Below are 17,172 nucleotides of genomic sequence, written 5' to 3'. Positions count from 1 at the left end.
AAGTCTCTTACACAGATTTGGAAATATTATCACAGAGACCCAGTTGAAGCTTTGTAAATCTTTTTTTTTTAAATGCAGAGACAATTTTATTTGTTTATTATTTACTTAGCAGATGCCATTACACAGGGTGACTTACAGTTGCACATAATTGATACAATAAGTGGATGAAGTAAGCTTATCAAATTGGAATTAACATTATAGCAGCATAAAGATTGTAACCTGCAGAGGTTTAGCTTTTACTTGAATGCAAAACACAATTAAGTGTCCTTTACACCTTTGGCTGTTCCTAGTACCCCTGGCAAATTAACAGAGTTAGGCGAGATTTCATGGCATGTTAAAAGCATTCATACTGCATGTGCTCTTTTTGGATATTTTGTTTTGTGTAGAAACCATTTCCCAATTCCTCCAAGCTACAGAGGATAGGTTAAATCCAGGTGGAATGGAAACCATGTGACTTCAGGCATGATGGGAACTGAGGTTGATCCAGTTCACAAGCCTCTGGAAACAGAAGAGACCGTCAGGTCTGCCGAGGACCAGAACACACAGAGAAAGGAAAGGAAATACATAGCCAGTGTCTTACACGTTAGATGAAAGAACTTCAGCACGCCTTCAGCAATTGTGCCGAGAGAGCAGAATGCTGTTGTGGACTCTGCACAGGACACTTTCCTTCACATATTGGCTGTATTGAACAATCATTGCGCCTAGCCCTGCATTTTCCTGAGATTCCAAAACCTGCAGGGAGTTTCCAAAAGGTGGATAGAATTGTGTTCCGACGCAGAGCCTGTGCTTGTAGCGTGCCTGGTACAAGGCTGCCTTCCTGCTGTGTGGAGGCTCTCCAGTGCTTCCTATTCTGCAGAACAGCAACTTACTTAAGAAGTTAGTGACCCATCTGAGTGTCGGCATTGCTCTGTGAGAAACCAGGGATGGGTTCACTCCTTTTGCCCCGTTGTTTGCAGGGTTGGGAAAAGTGGAAATGAACTGGCCAGATTCTTTGCAGACTAGCACACAGTGATTATGGCGATATCTCCTGTATATGAACGAACAAGTAATAGGTTTATTCCATGCTGAAAAGAGAAGAAAGAAAACACAACGTTTCGGCCGTGGACCCTTCTTCGGGTGTGAAGAAGGCTGTATGTACTGTATGAGTCAAAGACGGTGGCCTGGAATTGACCAAGGTGGCTGTTCCACAACACACTTTGCCACCTGCAACAGGGGACACACTGTGTTCTGAAATAAAACACACATTGTCAAACCCAATGCCTACATAATAAAAACCCTGTTGCAGGAAGAACTTGTCTCGCCCTGGCATACAGCTGTCTTTTAAAATGATGAGCAACAAAAAGCAGCTCGTCTAAATCCTATCATTTTAAAGTCAATTTTAATTTTTAATTCATAGTGCATATATGCGTTTCGTTAATAAAAAATATTTCATTACTGCGCTAGAAACCCAGAGAGCATTTTTATACAAAAAAGGAAAGTGCATTACCAAATATGAGAAGCAATATGTTGATTAAGATTTTTTTTTAAATATATTTTTGAATTAGTTTATTCCGCCACGCTCCCGACAAGGTCGGCGCAGTTACGAAGAAACAGGTGCAACTTGCTTACGAAGCTGCACTGCTCTTCTGATCACCTTGGTTTCAGGACAGGCACTTCGAGAGCGCTAGGACCGTGGAGAGCTCTGGCTGTCATGACTACCCCGGGAGACTACCTTAAACCCAGCCCAATGGTTGCTTTGCCTGCGTACTCTGCGTGCTGGATGGGGAGACTAAGAGAAGAGCCGCAGCTCAGTGCAGGAGTACAACATTTCACCGCGAGCTCCGCGGAAGGAACACCTGTTTCCACCCAGCCAAGAATTACAAGAAAAAAGGAAAGCGCTCTGGCGTATTTCTGTTCGCCGGTGATCGCCCAACATTCCCTGTACCTGGACATCTCTCATCTCTGACAGCTCTTGGATATTGCCTTTGCACATCAGAGAAGATCAAAGTTTTATGGTGGGATTCTGTCTGTGGCAGCACTGTGCGATCTCTAAAAACAACATATATGTTACACATTTGCACACTTGATTCCAGGATTCCTGCTGGTGCATGCAGTGTATAATACAGTAAAAACAGCGCATGCCTTTATGGAGGCAGAATCCATAATTCTGACGTAGCCTGAACATCTTAAAAATTCCCACAACGTCGGCTTTTTAAGTTGGCATGATCATTCCAACCTTAACTCTAATGGAGAAGCTATGGATTTTTATTCTTCAAACAGCTGGATGGGCTGAAGACCACATTACCTGTTAAGGTCTGGGGGATCTACCGTATGTATATAAATTATGTCAGTGCGTGATTATAAAGTGGCGGTTTCTTAGACTAACAGCGCTGTGACCTTGAACCCGTAGCAGTCAAAACAAAATATTACTTTTATTTATGCGTTTTAATGGATTAAAGGGAGAGCACCTTCACCAGTAACGGCAACGAGGAGGGAGTGGTAGAAGATCTCTTTGGTTGATACCATCATTATTGTTTATTCTCGTTCTCTAAAAGCAGAATCTTCTGATGGCTCCTTTAGGGGAAGTTGGGAACTATTTCGGTGCTCAGGATGCTCTTCCTCTGGGGAACGTGCCGGTTTTACCGGCGGATAATCCGCACCTGGTTCACTCTGAAGCCGGGGGGCTGCCCAGGGGGGCCGCGGTGACGGACCTGGATCATTTGAAGGGAATTCTCAGAAGGAGACAGCTTTACTGCAGAACCGGATTCCATTTAGAGATTTTCCCCAATGGTACCATTCAGGGTACGAGACAAGACCACAGCCGATTCGGTAGGTATATTAACTCTTCGGGTGCGGGATTTTGAAATGAAAACGTTTTTTCCCCCTTTCATTCTCTTTCCTCACTCTCCGCGATGACTGCTACTAACTGCACATTCACGCGTCTGCATTTTCGAGGCAGATCGTTTCCTCTGTTTTGTTTTTAATGTGCTGCTCGGCCTTTGCACGACGAGGCCAAGAGGCGTAAAAACCGGGGATCCCCTTTATTTAAAGGTACAATTTCAGCACACTTCACAGGGGGAATCTACAGCATACCGCATCATATGAGTGAGTCAACACATTCTCCTTCTGTGTGTGTGGCTCTCTGCACCGCTGCTATGCCCGATGCGTAAAATCATAATCACACATGACATTGTACAAGTCTAGAAACAAAATATATTTAGGTCACAGGGAGTGGCTACTTCTGCAGTTTCTGAGCTAATTAGTGATTTATTTATCTGTACTCACCCTTTCGTTCGCTGCTATATCTTAGCCCCGCACGTGTAAAAAAGATGTTTCATTGTTGTGTCAGAGAGGTGTGTCTGCGAGAAATTTAAACCCATCGGGCATGTACAGTAGTTCTCGAATAGGAAGAGACTGTCTTGCCTGAATACTTCAGTCTCTCCAAGTGACCTCCGAGTTAAATTTAGCATCTGACCAGCAGAACGAGCATTACATAATCCAGAAGAACAATCATTTATCCGACTGTTACCGTGACCTATGGGAGGCACATTGTTATGTATTGACTTCGTAAAGCGTGCGTTTTGAAACGCAAAAGCCTGTATCTTGTCCATTACATTCTACGATAACGCTGGAATAGTTTTTCGCGTTTGAAAAAAAGAAGAAGACCGGACTAGAATGTAGAAACACTACGTTATTCTTATTCATGTGGTCGCTTATAGTTGACTGCGGACTGCGGCCACCTGCCTGCACTTCAGCTGGGGGATAAACACATGTCCCGAGGCGACTCGTCTTCTTCAAGATGAGTGATCGCCCGAACTACGGTGCGCTTTTTCTTTTAAAGTGGCGGTAAACAGTGAAAGATTCGTCTTCCGATACCTGGGTCATCGATTGACCGATGCGCTGCAGATAAACGTAACAAGATGTGTATTAAAAAAAAAAACTTGTTCTGTGCTGGGGTCCTTCATAATAACAGTGCTTTAGAAAAGTTGTAGGCAGGTAGACAATAATGTGTTAGTACTAGACTGCGGTACCGGCAGTGCGTGCACAGTGCCCCTGCTTTTGGAGTGTGTTTTAGTGCAGGTGATGGCAGCGTTTCTCCTCGCCTGGGCAGCGCCGTCAACTTCAGCTGGGCAGCGTTTGCAGTGTGAGTGTGCCGGAGGCGTGCACGGCGCTGCGACAGGGGCGTGCAAAGCCCCCGGCCCGGCGGCTGACGAACACGTGTCCCGGGTCGCCCGAAGACGAGAAGCCGGTCTAACGCCGCTTGAAAGCGAGACCCGCATCACGCCTGTCGCAGGTGTCTGGGGGTACTGCGATTGCACTGCTTCGCTTACGCTGGGCCGGAGGGCCAATCGGCAACCTGCTGGGTCCTATAACTGGCCGGGTAACCATCACATGCAAACCAGTAACATTTCAAGCCGTGGAAGGATCGACCGCATTAAATTTGACGCAGTGCGAGAGGCGCTGGAGATGCTATAGTTTCCCGAAATATCCTTCAGGCGTATTGACTGGTGGGGATGTTTTCTGCTTTTCTGCAGCTTTACCCTAATTATTCAAACGCGTGGCTGTTCAAGCCCACCTTGAGTGCTGAGAGCCTGTCAGAACTTTACATCATCTTTTCAAGCTCCTTTCGAAGAAAATGAATAGCCTAAAATGAACGGCCGATTTCGAGAAATATTTGGGTTCTAAAGATAATCGTACCAGTAAAATAATTTTAGATCGATGTATATATATATAAATAAAGTTTACTTCACACGCAGGACGCTGTGTCTTTTTCACAAGAATATTTAAAAATAAATCCCTCAAAAAGGGTGGCCAATCTGCACTGTACTTCTGGAATGAGAGCCTTTTCAGCTTTCGATTTAATCTTCAATCGTGAAACACACCACTATTTAAGGGGAAATGAATGCCTGGACGATTCTGCTCGCCATGTCTCTGGAAGTCAAGTGTGTGAGCAGGGAGTAATGTTGTAGGGTGAGGCTGCGGTCAGTGCTGGGAGGTTCTGATTCTGGTGCAGTAGGTCTCCAGCCCATTGTCCTTTGGGTCTCCCTGTCATCAATACTGTAAGATCACAGCCGTTTGTGCTGAGTGTTACACTTGCTTTACAGTCTGGGCTATTCCCAGCTGGAGAAATGAGTAAGATCAGATGGGCAGATGCCTGTTTCCCTGGTGCTGACTTCCATTCCGGTTTTGGATTGTGATCGGCCAACCTGGTGAGTCACAGAGACCTTAGATCTGTATTCAAGTTATTTCAGATGAGACTTCAAACTTAATCGCTGGTTATACTGGGGACATCAAAGAGGGAAAGTTGTAATTGCACATTTATGGACAGAAACCTGTAACCGTACAGTGTTATGATTCAATCCAGTACAGTTAATGAAACAGTGTAAGACTCTGAATCACTTGACTGTTGTTCCTTCTTCTGATTGAAAAGGGTCAGTTTCTCTTTTTTTTTAAATCCGCACAAATCAGCAATACCTGTTTTCTCATTTTTCTCTAAGAGATAGGTCTATAAAGAATAGAATAACTGTTATTGGGAATGTTTATTACCTGAAAAAACAATGTAGATTAAACATCACATTTAAGTTAGAAAAGTTAAGGAAAGAGCCACAAATATTCCCTTGGAGTATGAGCTGCCAGTTTTCCAGTGAATGAGAAGTGCACTTTTATGAGTAGACATAACCCATTACTAAGCACATAGGAAATATCATTGGATGATTTTAATACCATGCGTCACAATTATGAACATCTTATTGTGTGTATACCTACAAGTACCTACAAGGTCAGGTGTATGACAGTACAGTAAATCACAGAGAATATTAGTGATGTAAGATAACAGTACTACTGATGTACTGTAGTTTTCTACATCTGACCTTTATTTCTGTCTTTGGAGGCTGCATAGCAGATGGTGAATTAATACCACGTCCTTCGTGACTTTTTGAGACAAAGATGTCACAGCGAATCCAATAACTCTGGGCAGCAGAGGCGTGTCTGTTGCATCAGCAAAACCTCTGCATGTGCAGCATTAAAACTCCAGTCCCAGCAAAGCAGCACTACAGCAATAACGAGGTCACCCTTGCTGGAGGCCGTCCAGACAGGAGCCGAGCTGTGCTGAATGAGGATTACAAGGAGCACACCTTGCACTGTAACAAAATGGATTGGCTTTTACAGCATTGCAAGTAGTGCATATGTTCATAGCCTTCCGATCCGGATGTTCACGTGAAGAGAACTATTCAGTCCACTGGCTCTTTATTGAATAAGATAGTCTGAGCATACTGTTCAGAGTAATGCCATAATAAATGATTTGTTAGGGTGGGTGAAGGTATGGTGTTTCACTCAGTTTCATGATGCATTTCCTCAGTCATGACTTCCTACAGTAAAGGATTCCGTATGTGTCCAGGGAACATACAGTATCTGAAAACATATATGAAAAGAGAAGAAATGAAACAGAGCATTTCAGCTGTGGGTTTCTGAAGAAGGCTCCTCAGCCATAACGTTTTGTTTCTTTTCTTCTCTTTTCAGCATGGAATAAGCCTTTACTTGTACCTTTGCAGTCTATGCACATGTTGATGCAGCTCCCTACTTGAACATATTTACCTGCTGTCTAGATTGTATCCATCATATGTGGTCAAGGTCTGGAGTTAGCTTCCGTCTTCCAATATAATCACACAAGAAGTCATGGAAGGTTAATGTTGGTCTACACTGACATCTCCCTGTACCTTTAAATAGCTTCAGTCTGAATTAGTGACTTCATTATTTTTTGTTGCAGTCCACCAGTGTTGAGGTTTGTGGTATATCAGTTTTCCTGCACTGTTTTAAGTGCCAAATGTAAAAACATATCACATAAAAAGCAGGCAAAAACCAGAAGAAAGTGTTAAGTTGTGATTTTTCATCTTTACACTTTGTGATGCAAAACAGACAGTGTATTTGGATCTGCTGAATAGCGCCTGTGTTGTGACACATCTTTGTGTATTTATGCCATAATAATTTAGTCAGGACCCATGTTGTGTCTACTTCAACAGATCAACAAACACAACAGTTTGCATGTTATGTGATGAAAAGGAGAGTTGTTGTTGTCAGAGCAAACTGCACTTTGTAATAAGTGCTTAAAGAAAACCAACCGTGAACTGAAAGAACTGAAAATGTAATTGGTTCAGTAAATAAATGTTGTCAGACATTTCTGATCCCCCTACTGGGAAAAGAAATGAAAGATCTGTTAGATTGTACAGTGGCCACTGTCCTTTCTGAAAGTTTACATCAAACCATGAACTGAGCACTGTGCCCAGAGCCTCCAGCAACAGCTACACAAGCGTTTAAGAGGACAGACTGTCACTTCCTCAGATATATAAAATCAGCATCAGGTGAGCAATTTGCCTTGACATGAAGAATTATCAGGTTGCACCCTGTGGTGTCCTGGTAAAAATATTTGCATTCATTGACAATGTGCTGAAATGTGTTGTACTGTGGTAAACACAATGAGCTTCTGAGTACCTCTGTTTTCTAAACCAAAGAAAAAGAAGTTTTAGTAACAGCACATTGGGTAATGGATTAGAGGTGTCTGCGCTATAAAAATGTTTTACAGGTTCTTTTAAATTAGTAACATCCATACATAGCGATTGTACAGTAGTTTGTATTTAACATGCCTAGATGTGCTGACGTCATGCAGCTAACATGCTGGATAACTCCTGTACAGCTACGTCTCCATCACTCTGCTCCCCTGATGGTCAACACTTCAGAATATCCAACAAATAATAATCATTCCTTGCTTTTATACGGCGCTCTCCATGCCAAAGGATCTCAAAGAGCTGTGTGCAAAGGAGGGGGCTGACCTCACCAGCCATGGAACTGCAGCTCCACCTGTAAAATGCACATTTGTGAACAACTCAGGGGCTGTGCTCCATTTCTGGTTAAACTGCAGACACAATTGCTGCCATACAGTCACAGTTAACCCATGCGTTACACATGCTACATGTTTGCTTTTCTTAATCAAATTACCAAATCTTTATCAAGTTGCAAGGCTTATTTACATATACAGTATGTTTGTCTTCTGAAGTGTCACAGAACATAACACAACCCTTCAAAAATGATTTTTAGTTTCACAGTCCTAAAGTGCTACCTATAGGGAAATAGGACTGCAATGCATCATTTCAGTCTGTTTTGCATATCTGATTAACAGCTGGCAAGGAGAAGGCTCTTTCTGGAGAAGGCTTTTGTTTCAAGGAGTAATGAAAGTACAGCCAACAATACTGGAAAAGGTTAATGCTGGAAACTCAAACACAATACACATATTTCTTTTGGACAGGACTGCTGGAATTTTTTTCAACATATCCACCGTATAAATTTAATATATAATAAAGTGAGTCTGATAATCCTGTCCTAAGGCGCTCTTCTGCAACATCGACGGGCTCCCACTCTGCCTTCTTGTTACGAATGCACTGTCTCCTCTCTTCTGTAAATCAGCCTGTTACCTCAGAAGAACCAGATCCGAAGGCTCCTAAACAAGGTGCTTTCGAGGTTCCGGGTTAAAAGGCTATGTCCTTGACATACATGTAATAAAACTAAACTCGTTTCAGTTACAGTCAGCTTTGATTCCTCTCTTTCCTCTCGTTAGCTTTAGGTTTCGAACCTCTTGTGTCAGCCTCCATGTGTGTTTCAAGCTCCCTCTGTCCAGCAGGCATGTCCTGGACAAGTTTCGTGTGCCGATACTGGAGACAATACACGTTATCTAAGGAAAGAAGAAAATATTAAAGAATGAATTGAGAAACCTCTCAAAACCCTTAAAACACTTCAGTTTTAGGTTAAATATGTGGTCAGTGGGACAGAAGGGAAGCATAGGTATCCAACACTCTTTAAAAAGACGTACATCAGAGACAGGAAGTATTTGGCCAGATAACATTTCGATTCAGTGTTCTCTTGTTTTACTCCGAGAATAAAAGTAGAGGAACACTGTGCTCTACAACCACATTATTAGGCATTCTGCACACAAACAAACTAAACCAGTCCAGAGAGCATGAGGATGAGGTGTGGTCTCTGTAATCACTAGCTCGTTAGGATCAATTAAAATGCAGCTCTTGATGGGCAGGAATGGACTATCGCTTGGCATGGCCCGTTACCTGTTACCTGTTACCCTCCACAGGTACTCCACAGGTACACCATGCGCTTCTTCCGACAGGAGGCCGATGTGGCCCCGCTGGGCCCTCTGCACCGGTCTCTTGTGTTTTGCTACTGAGCTGGGAGTCCCATTCAGAATTGTCCCCTGAGTAAACACTCCAATGATTGATGTGTACTACTCCGTGGACAAGGCTTTTGTTCCTGCCTGTGGCTGACTGGACCAGTTCTTTGCCCTGTGGTAACGGTTCGTGTGCAGGGGGGTCGTAAAGGGATTCTTTCCTTGCTTGAACCTTTCTCGCACTGGGTTCACCCATCCTCCTCGTTAATATAACCATTTACACTCCTAGTGCTAGTGCAGTATAAATGTATAAATGGGTGAAGTTTTAGTTTGCTGTGGATAAAAAACATCGGGCAATTAAAGCTGATAACCGAGCCAGCCCGAGTCCTCCTCGGTCTCCAGGGCTGCGTGCTTGCAGAGCAGTGCTACGTGCGGTGTGGCTGTTTGTGGGAAACGTCCTCTGCTTTGTCTTCTCAGGTATACTGGAGTTTATAAGCATAGCTGTGGGCCTCGTCAGCATCCGCGGCGTGGACAGCGGCCTCTACCTCGGGATGAATGAGAAGGGGGAGCTGTATGGGTCGGTAAGTTCAATACACAACCGCAGGTCGTGGCGTAAGATTGCACAGTCCGCTTCACTGACAAAGACAACAGGCTGAGGCGCTTCAAGGAGATGTCTTTTTCCACGGTTACTTTTGATGGATCTCTTGCAAAACAATATACTCCCACAGAAGTGTCCTGGTTACACAATTAAACTTCTGTCATAATACTCTGTTTAAAAAGACATTTGTTATGAATTCATGTACAGTAATTAGGATCCTTGATTTATTAAAACAAGACAATCATAAGGAGCCCAAGTAGTTCCCTACTTTGGCAGGTTAAGTCAGACAGGTGTGGGTTTGTTACCTACTGTATAGCTTTCCATTTGCAGATCTAAAGAAGTTTGTTTTTTTCTGAGAAGAGCATCATTTTATTATGAGGGTAATGAAAGTGTTTGAAAGGAAAGTGTTGCCCAGGGCTCTCACTTTATAACATCAGATCACATGGCTCTTTTATGTGCTCGTGCTCAGAATTTGAACTGAAACTGAAAGATTTGTACACTGCAGTCTCAGGACATTTCAGCCAGCTCTCATCTGACTCACAACGGTGTATACTTCTATAGCAGCATAAACCATTCAGAATGGTCTTGTTAGGGGACTGAGGATGTTGTGAAGACAAACAGGGAGCTCCTAGCAGGGACAGACTGGGTTATTTACACATTCATTGCTGCCATAGAGCAACGCGCTCAAAAGCTGCATGTCAGCATTAACCCCTCACTCACGGCTGCTCGATTGACAGATGCACCTGGTTTGGACCTCTGTTGGCCGTTGGGGGGCAACGTTTTAGACCTCTTCCAAGCAAAGGCAACATTATCTGCTTACAATGACCAGAGAGGACATGACACAATTTCATTCACGTAAGGATGTTGGGAGTAATATAAGTGGCAGTTGTCAGGGGTTACTGTGGTCCATGTCGGCTCTTGTATACCTGATTATTGTATATTTAGGGCTTAGCCACACTGCCCATAAAGCTTCAGTAATGTAGTAGCTGCTAAATATAACAGACCCTTGTTGAACCGTAACTTATAAGTTGAACTTGTTGAAGCCCCAGTTCTGACTGTTTCGCTCGTCCCCAAAAGGGCCGAGGTGAAAGGGATGGTTGCTACCACACGAGGGAGAGGACGTAGGAGAGTTTTACCCAAATGTGTGGTCAGAATAGAAGTTGGGTGTTTGACTCAACAACAGTTGGGAATCTGCAAACATAATTCATTAGTAGGATCCAGAGTCTCTTCGATCACCATCCAGGGTTGGTCCAGTGAATTTGGGGTTCGTGGGAGAGCTTCATGGTAACATAAAAAAGACATGAATTCGTCAAATGGCAACTAGTGACTCCCAAGTCAGTTGGGACAAAGTGATACAGCAGGAAGAAACACAAATGGAGTTTTTGGACAGTGTCCTCATGAGTCTGATAAGCACAGAAAGAAAGTCATTTATGAGAATCAAAAGAAAGTCGTTCCTTCTGAGAAGAACAGAAATATTCTGATCTGCTTCAGGATTGGTTTGCGTCCCCTGGTCCTCATGTCCTAGACAGATTACAAAGTTGCCAAGACACTTTTCTCATGAAGCTCATGCTTTGTCACAAGTTGGCTGTACAAAAGGGTATCAACTCAAATCCCATGTCAAACTCAATGAGGCAAAGGTAGAGCAGAAAAATATGTGTTCTTGGTTGTCACAGCCTCCAATAGAGGACCTGTGGAGTTTCTTTTAATATCCTTATGTTTAATAACCTATTAAAAGTCCACCTTCTCAAAGTTGCCAAGACCAAAAGAGGACTCATAAACTCACTTGGTTAAGAATACATTTGATCATTGTGTATTTAGAAACATGTAACTGTTTTTGACAGGTGTTCTTTTTAGTTATAAAATATTGAAACTCAAGCAAGCCTTTGAATTATTTCTCTAAACATACTAAATGTATTCATGGATTTTAAATTCAGCTTTTAGATACAGTTCATTGTAGGTATGAGTAACTTTGGAATCTTATTGTTTCCAAAAAGAAAGGTTCTGTTCACTTTGGTCTGCAAGATGCCATATTACTTGATACCATATCTTCAGAAGGTCTCACAAGTCATAAATAATATTTAATCAGTGTTAAGAATCTTTGAGAGCAAATTGGTTTTTAAAGTTACTTAAAATTTCTTTTTTAAAAAACTTTATTTAAAATGTTAACTTAATTGTAACTGCTGGGATAGGACATTCCTTCCACAGAGAACACGAACAATTCAACATTTAGGTGGGAGTGGATGCAATGCTTTTCTGCAGCTCCCTGTTTCTTCACCTTGTTTTTTGTCAGACTCAGTTCTTATACAATATCTAGTATCAACGTTGTCTTGTGGTTGTATTTCGAAATGCTTGGCACCACTGTGGAGCACATAAGCAATTCTGATCAGTGAGCTACGTTTGATCTAAAAGACAGAGTCTTTCATCACAGGGAACGCCTTTGGTTGAGTTATTCGTTATCATATTACACTGTTTTATTTGTTAGTTTAAACCTAATTACTTGGAAGTGAAGTTTGTTTGTTTTGGGTGCTCTTCCAGCAGGTCATTCTTTGGCTTTGTTTATGGTCTAACTTGTAGCTACTTGCTGCCAGAGATAAAACCAGTCTTAAGGTTTCCTTCAAGATCTCCTCAGTCCTCCGCTAAGGCGCTCCACTGCCTTCTCTTTTACACTTGGCTGTGTCTGCTCTTGCGCCACACAGAGAATGTGCTTGGATTTCCTTAATTGGGCTGCTTCTTCCAACAAGGGTTTCTTGGTGGCAAAATGACATCAAAACACTATCTGTGTGCAATCTCTGTAATGAGATCATCTGTGAGTCTCCCTAGTGATAGGACAATGCTCAGGCCTTATCCAGTGGACTGTTAAATAGGTCTTCAGAGCGTCTTCTTCTTATCTGCAAATAGACAGGCAAGCAGGGTGAGGTTGTGTCTTCTTATCACTGACAGGTTCAGTTGGATGACATGCCATATGGACACACAAAGTTATTTTTCTTTGAGCAGAATACTGTAACATGAGGAACTGTTTAACAATGTGAAATATGTCATCTCCCCAACACCAGACAGGTGATATAGACAGCCTGTTTTCATATAGACGCCTCTATAGAAAAATATGAAAAAGCTCTTTCTCTGGAAATGTGTGGAAGTTTTCGGTACAGTCAGAGCCGAACCTAAATGCTGCAGTTGCTATGGAAGCACCTTGTCTGGCTTGGAGCCGAGTCAGATTCTTTCCATCCCCCGAAGTAAAGATGAGAAACTCCAGGAGAACAGGAACGTCCACCGCAGCCCGCTGCAAACAGCAGAGCATGTCGTGATTCTTCTCTGATGAAGCCAACCCCTGCTGTAGGTGGGATGTGTGACCGTAATAACGCTGCCAACAGCAACAACAGTAATAAAATCACCTGCAGGTTACAACTTGGTAAATGTGAAGCAGGAATTCCTCGGAAGGGCCATAATAACAGGTGGACTTTGGGAGATGGCCCTGGGAAAACCGCCAGGACTGAATTAAAGGCTGCGTGGGTCATTCCTTAGTCTGTTTTTCCACACGTTTAAAGTGCGCAGCTCTGCTGGAATGTGTGTGCAGATCACTGAATCACCCCTTTCCCTGATTGAGTTATTCTGCCCCCTTCCCAGCGTGTAACAGGGACTCTGACATGTTCCAGAATTCAGAGGAAGGCACGGAGAGTGCAGGACTTTGCTTCACTTCGTGGTTTTGCCACTAATTGAACCATGGAGAACAAACTTGCCAAGTCTCGCCAAGTAGCATTAATTAAAAGCAAGGCCATATTTGAACACCAGTAAGATCTTACGTCTGTAGCCAGAATGTAAGAAAATCACAGAAGTATCATCTGCTGGCATTAGGAAAAAAATAACATTGCTTCATAACATTTCTTAAAAACAACCCTTTGGATCTGCGTTACTTAGGGAAAGTATCTCTCATTCGGCTGTTGCTGAACAAGGGGACTCTGTTTCTTTCCATTCTTCCTCTGCTCTCACTGCCGCTTGAGGAATTTTCTGGCTTCTGCGAGTTGGACTTTTCACCCCCTTAACATGAATTATGGATCATTTTCGAAGCACTGTCTTGACGTTTTCAAGAGGCGCTCAGAGCCTGCATCTTAAAACCACCCCCGACTCTACCGATCTAACACGCGAGGTTTCGAACACGCAGCCCCCCCGTGGCTGGTGGGGACGAAGTGAGAGACCTGTCGGCACGTAAGCCACACGCCAGCAGGGCTCCCCGGATGCGCTGTTCGTGACGCAGGGGGCGAGGTGAGCCCGGACGCGCTGCCAGTTCCCACACAGCAGCTAGCGCTCACTGCCTGCGTCCTGTGGGATTCAGCCTGGGTCCAGGCTCTCGAGCTGGAGTTCCGTGAAGTGTGCCAGAAAAATACATCTGTGCTGCAGTTCCTTTAAAGTCCGCTGCTTTGATGAGGTCGGGTGGGGGGGGGGGTGGGGGAGATCCACAATAACGCGACACTACCCCCGTGATCTTTCCCCGTGATCTGTGTGTTTGTGTTCTTGATGGGCGAAGTCAGCTGCAGCTACTGTGCGTCTGTTAGCACTCGCTTAACCCCTTGAAAGACACCCCGTCGTGCAATCATGCGGCTTCTTCGTGTCCTGTGTTCCCTTGTAACACATAAGCACGGAGGACAATGCTGCTGGCAATGCCTGAGAGGTTATGACAAAAACAAAGATTGCAGAATAATTCTGTTCCGCTCTAGCATGGGACACTCATTTTCACAATGAAAAATAATAGGAATCACCTCGCTGAGTATAATGTCATATATTTTGAGAGATTGCGTGGCTCTTAAGATTGCTATTAATACATCTCACTTCCTTACATCGCGTGTGTAATGTAAAGGAAGTTTGGATGCTGAGAAAGTTAGAAAGGCGGAAGAACAACCTACAGTTTTAGTTGGCACATGACAAACTTGTGACAAAAATAAGGGAAAAGTAACAACATGTACAGTATGTCAATATTTGTGTGTGCACACTTTGTTTTTGTTTTTCTGCAGCACCAGATTCCACCCCATCTTATTGTTTTTTGAACATCTTTTGAGTTCTGCGTCCCATGAGGTTTCTGAGGGCAGAATCAAGTGGGACTAGTCTCTAAGTATTTTGCACCCATTTTCTCTCTTCAAATCCCCCAACTTAAGTTTAGATGAACGCCGTATTCGTTATGTTTATATCCGCTCCACGTCGGTTAGCATATATTATGCACATTTCCAGCCATTTAAGAGCGAAATGTGCTCTTTCTCGCCGCCGCTTTGGCAGTGTCAGTGTCGCTTGCGGAGCTCGGAAAGGCTCTGGCAGGTGTAATGTTTACATAAACATCACAGTCGCATCATGTAGATATTAACCTGATGTGTCGTTATAATGTCAATGGCCTATTCGATTTTACAAGCAAACGTTTCTCAGTCGACAGTAATAAACTGCCGGCAAAGCGTTAGCTCACCTCAATGAAATTTGACAACAGGTAATATCCCATCGGGACAAGTGAATGTTTCATGATGAACATATCCCTTCTCAGCACGGTCAAGATTTCTCGGAAAGGAAGCTCGAGGGTTTTCAGTCTCTGTATTATCGGTGCAATAACGGAACCTGGAACACACTCTTCTGCAACCGTTGGAAACGTGAAAATTTATTTGACTTAAAAAATCTTGTTTCCAACCCTTTCTGCTTTGTGGCTGCCTCGTGTTTAACTACACTTGATCAACTTGAAGGGTGCTTTTTACAACTTTCTGTGCGGCAAATTAGCTTTAAGAATGTGTACCTTTTATTGATACACCTGTCTAACACTCATCTCTTCTGTGTTTGCTCTGCAGGAAAAGCTGACGCCGGAGTGTGTTTTCCGGGAGCAGTTTGAGGAGAATTGGTACAACACGTACTCCTCCAATCTATACAAACACACGGACACTGGACGAAGATACTATGTGGCGTTAAATAAGGACGGCACTCCGAGAGAAGGGACTAGGACTAAAAGGCACCAGAGGTTTACACACTTTTTACCAAGACCTGTGGACCCTGACAAAGTACCCGAACTATATAAAGATATTTTAAGCCAAAGTTGATAATAACATACGTTTTTTTTCTGGTTTGAGCCCTTAAAAGTGGAAACGACGACAACAACAACAACAACAACAACAACAACAACAACGACAACAAAACAAACTAAAAAAATATATAAAACAGAATAGAAACAAAGCAGACAACAAACACTCTAGAGATTTTTGTGCGGTGGGCTCTTATTGATTAGCTGTGTCATCACATCAGCTGCACTGTTGCCAAACTTCGCCGCATGCATAATGTATGATGCAGGCTTGGATGGAACGTGCCGGTTTCTGTCCTGCACTTAAAATACGGTCTGTCCTGTTAGAGGGGAGCCGCGCCCGCTCGCTCGGTTTCGTCACCAGGGGCAACGCAAGACGGGAAGAGAGCCGGAGAGAGGCGCCTGGACCCGTGGAGAGAGGCAGAGAGGGAGACGGAGACTGAGACTGAGAGGGGTGTGGCCCGATGCATGTTGAGAGACGGACACGCTTTTCATATTTTTTTTCTCCACCCCTCCCCATCAGTTCCTCCTCATCTTATATCAGCATCGCTGCGTTCGGGTTTTGGCTGGTGGCCTGCTCACGCCTGTCCTGTATGAACGGTGGCATGTACGATGCAGTCTTAAAAAAAAAAGGCAAGAGACGTTTTCAGTTATCAGCTCCTTGGAGCTTAAAGCAAAGACCTCTTAGTAAAAAGAAAAAAAAAGGAAACCTTAAATTTATTTATAGAAAACTTTCAAAGGCAACATTATATTTATTTTATATATTTATTTATTATATAGAGTTTATTTTTAATGAAATATGTATAGACCAAGATAGGCATTTCGGAAAGCTTTAGATGCTGTAGGCATGTTGTGCCGGAGGCCGTGGTATCTTCGTGGATGAACACAAATCCTGTCGGCATGGACAGAAGATATTCTAGTGACCCTTATTGTACTGAAGGTGACAATCTATTTTTTGCCCATATTATTGTAATAATATGCACAGCACTCATGACACTGAGTATCCACTCTTCTTACCGCTTGTTTCATAGCTTTCCCTGAGGATTAAAGAAAAACCTGGGTCCTGACTGTTCCTACGCTGTGTCTTTTGTGTCTTCCTGTCTGATGTCTCCCCACTCTCGCGCTTTCTCTCAGGAGGGAGGATTTACATCGAAAAAAGGAAGCAGGCCAAACCTGCACCCCTTTGTTTAAAAACCATTATCTTTCATAAACTCAACAGTCACGGGGCCTGAAATCAGACTGCCCGTTACATGGACATCTGTCCCGGTGTTCTCTTCAGCTCCCAGTCCGGTGTTCTTGTGACACACATTGAGATTCTGTGGGCCGTGAGGAGTCAGGAGGGACTCGTGCACACACCACATGTGTTTTATGAGTGTTTGCCACTTCTCT

General features: G+C 43.5%; 1 protein-coding gene across 2 annotated transcripts; it reads left to right on the top strand.

Annotated features, from left to right (window-relative positions):
- Nucleotides 1–1,733: 1,733 nt before the first annotated feature.
- LOC148657744 (fibroblast growth factor 9) lies at nucleotides 1,734–16,850 on the top strand. Of its 2 annotated transcripts, XM_088638428.1 has the most exons (4): nucleotides 1,734–2,308; nucleotides 2,538–2,808; nucleotides 9,623–9,726; nucleotides 15,560–16,850. In XM_088638428.1, exons 2-4 carry the CDS (start codon nucleotides 2,547–2,549, stop codon nucleotides 15,803–15,805), a joined length of 612 nt encoding a protein of 203 aa, XP_088494554.1. In that variant the 5' UTR covers nucleotides 1,734–2,308; nucleotides 2,538–2,546; the 3' UTR covers nucleotides 15,806–16,850. The 2 variants fall into 2 exon arrangements, with proteins under 2 accessions (XP_088494554.1, XP_088494552.1); XM_088638426.1 differs by having other exon boundaries at nucleotides 1,735–2,808.
- Nucleotides 16,851–17,172: the final 322 nt, after the last annotated feature.

This window comes from Lepisosteus platostomus, chromosome 7 (assembly GCF_059453375.1).
Source record: "Lepisosteus platostomus isolate fLepPlt1 chromosome 7, fLepPlt1.hap1, whole genome shotgun sequence".
NCBI lineage: Eukaryota > Metazoa > Chordata > Actinopteri > Semionotiformes > Lepisosteidae > Lepisosteus > Lepisosteus platostomus.
The sequence above is the reverse complement of the archived record's forward strand: the minus strand, read 5'-3'. Positions and strand labels throughout refer to the sequence as shown.

Bases quoted from the DNA above. Each gene is read 5' to 3' on its own strand.
- LOC148657744 (XM_088638428.1), top strand. From the start codon at position 2,547: ATGGCTCCTTTAGGGGAAGTTGGGAACTATTTCGGTGCTCAGGATGCT. The intron at 2,809-9,622 runs GTAGGTATATTA...TTGTCTTCTCAG, and splicing joins ACAAGACCACAGCCGATTCG to GTATACTGGAGTTTATAAGC. The intron at 9,727-15,559 runs GTAAGTTCAATA...TTTGCTCTGCAG, and splicing joins AGGGGGAGCTGTATGGGTCG to GAAAAGCTGACGCCGGAGTG.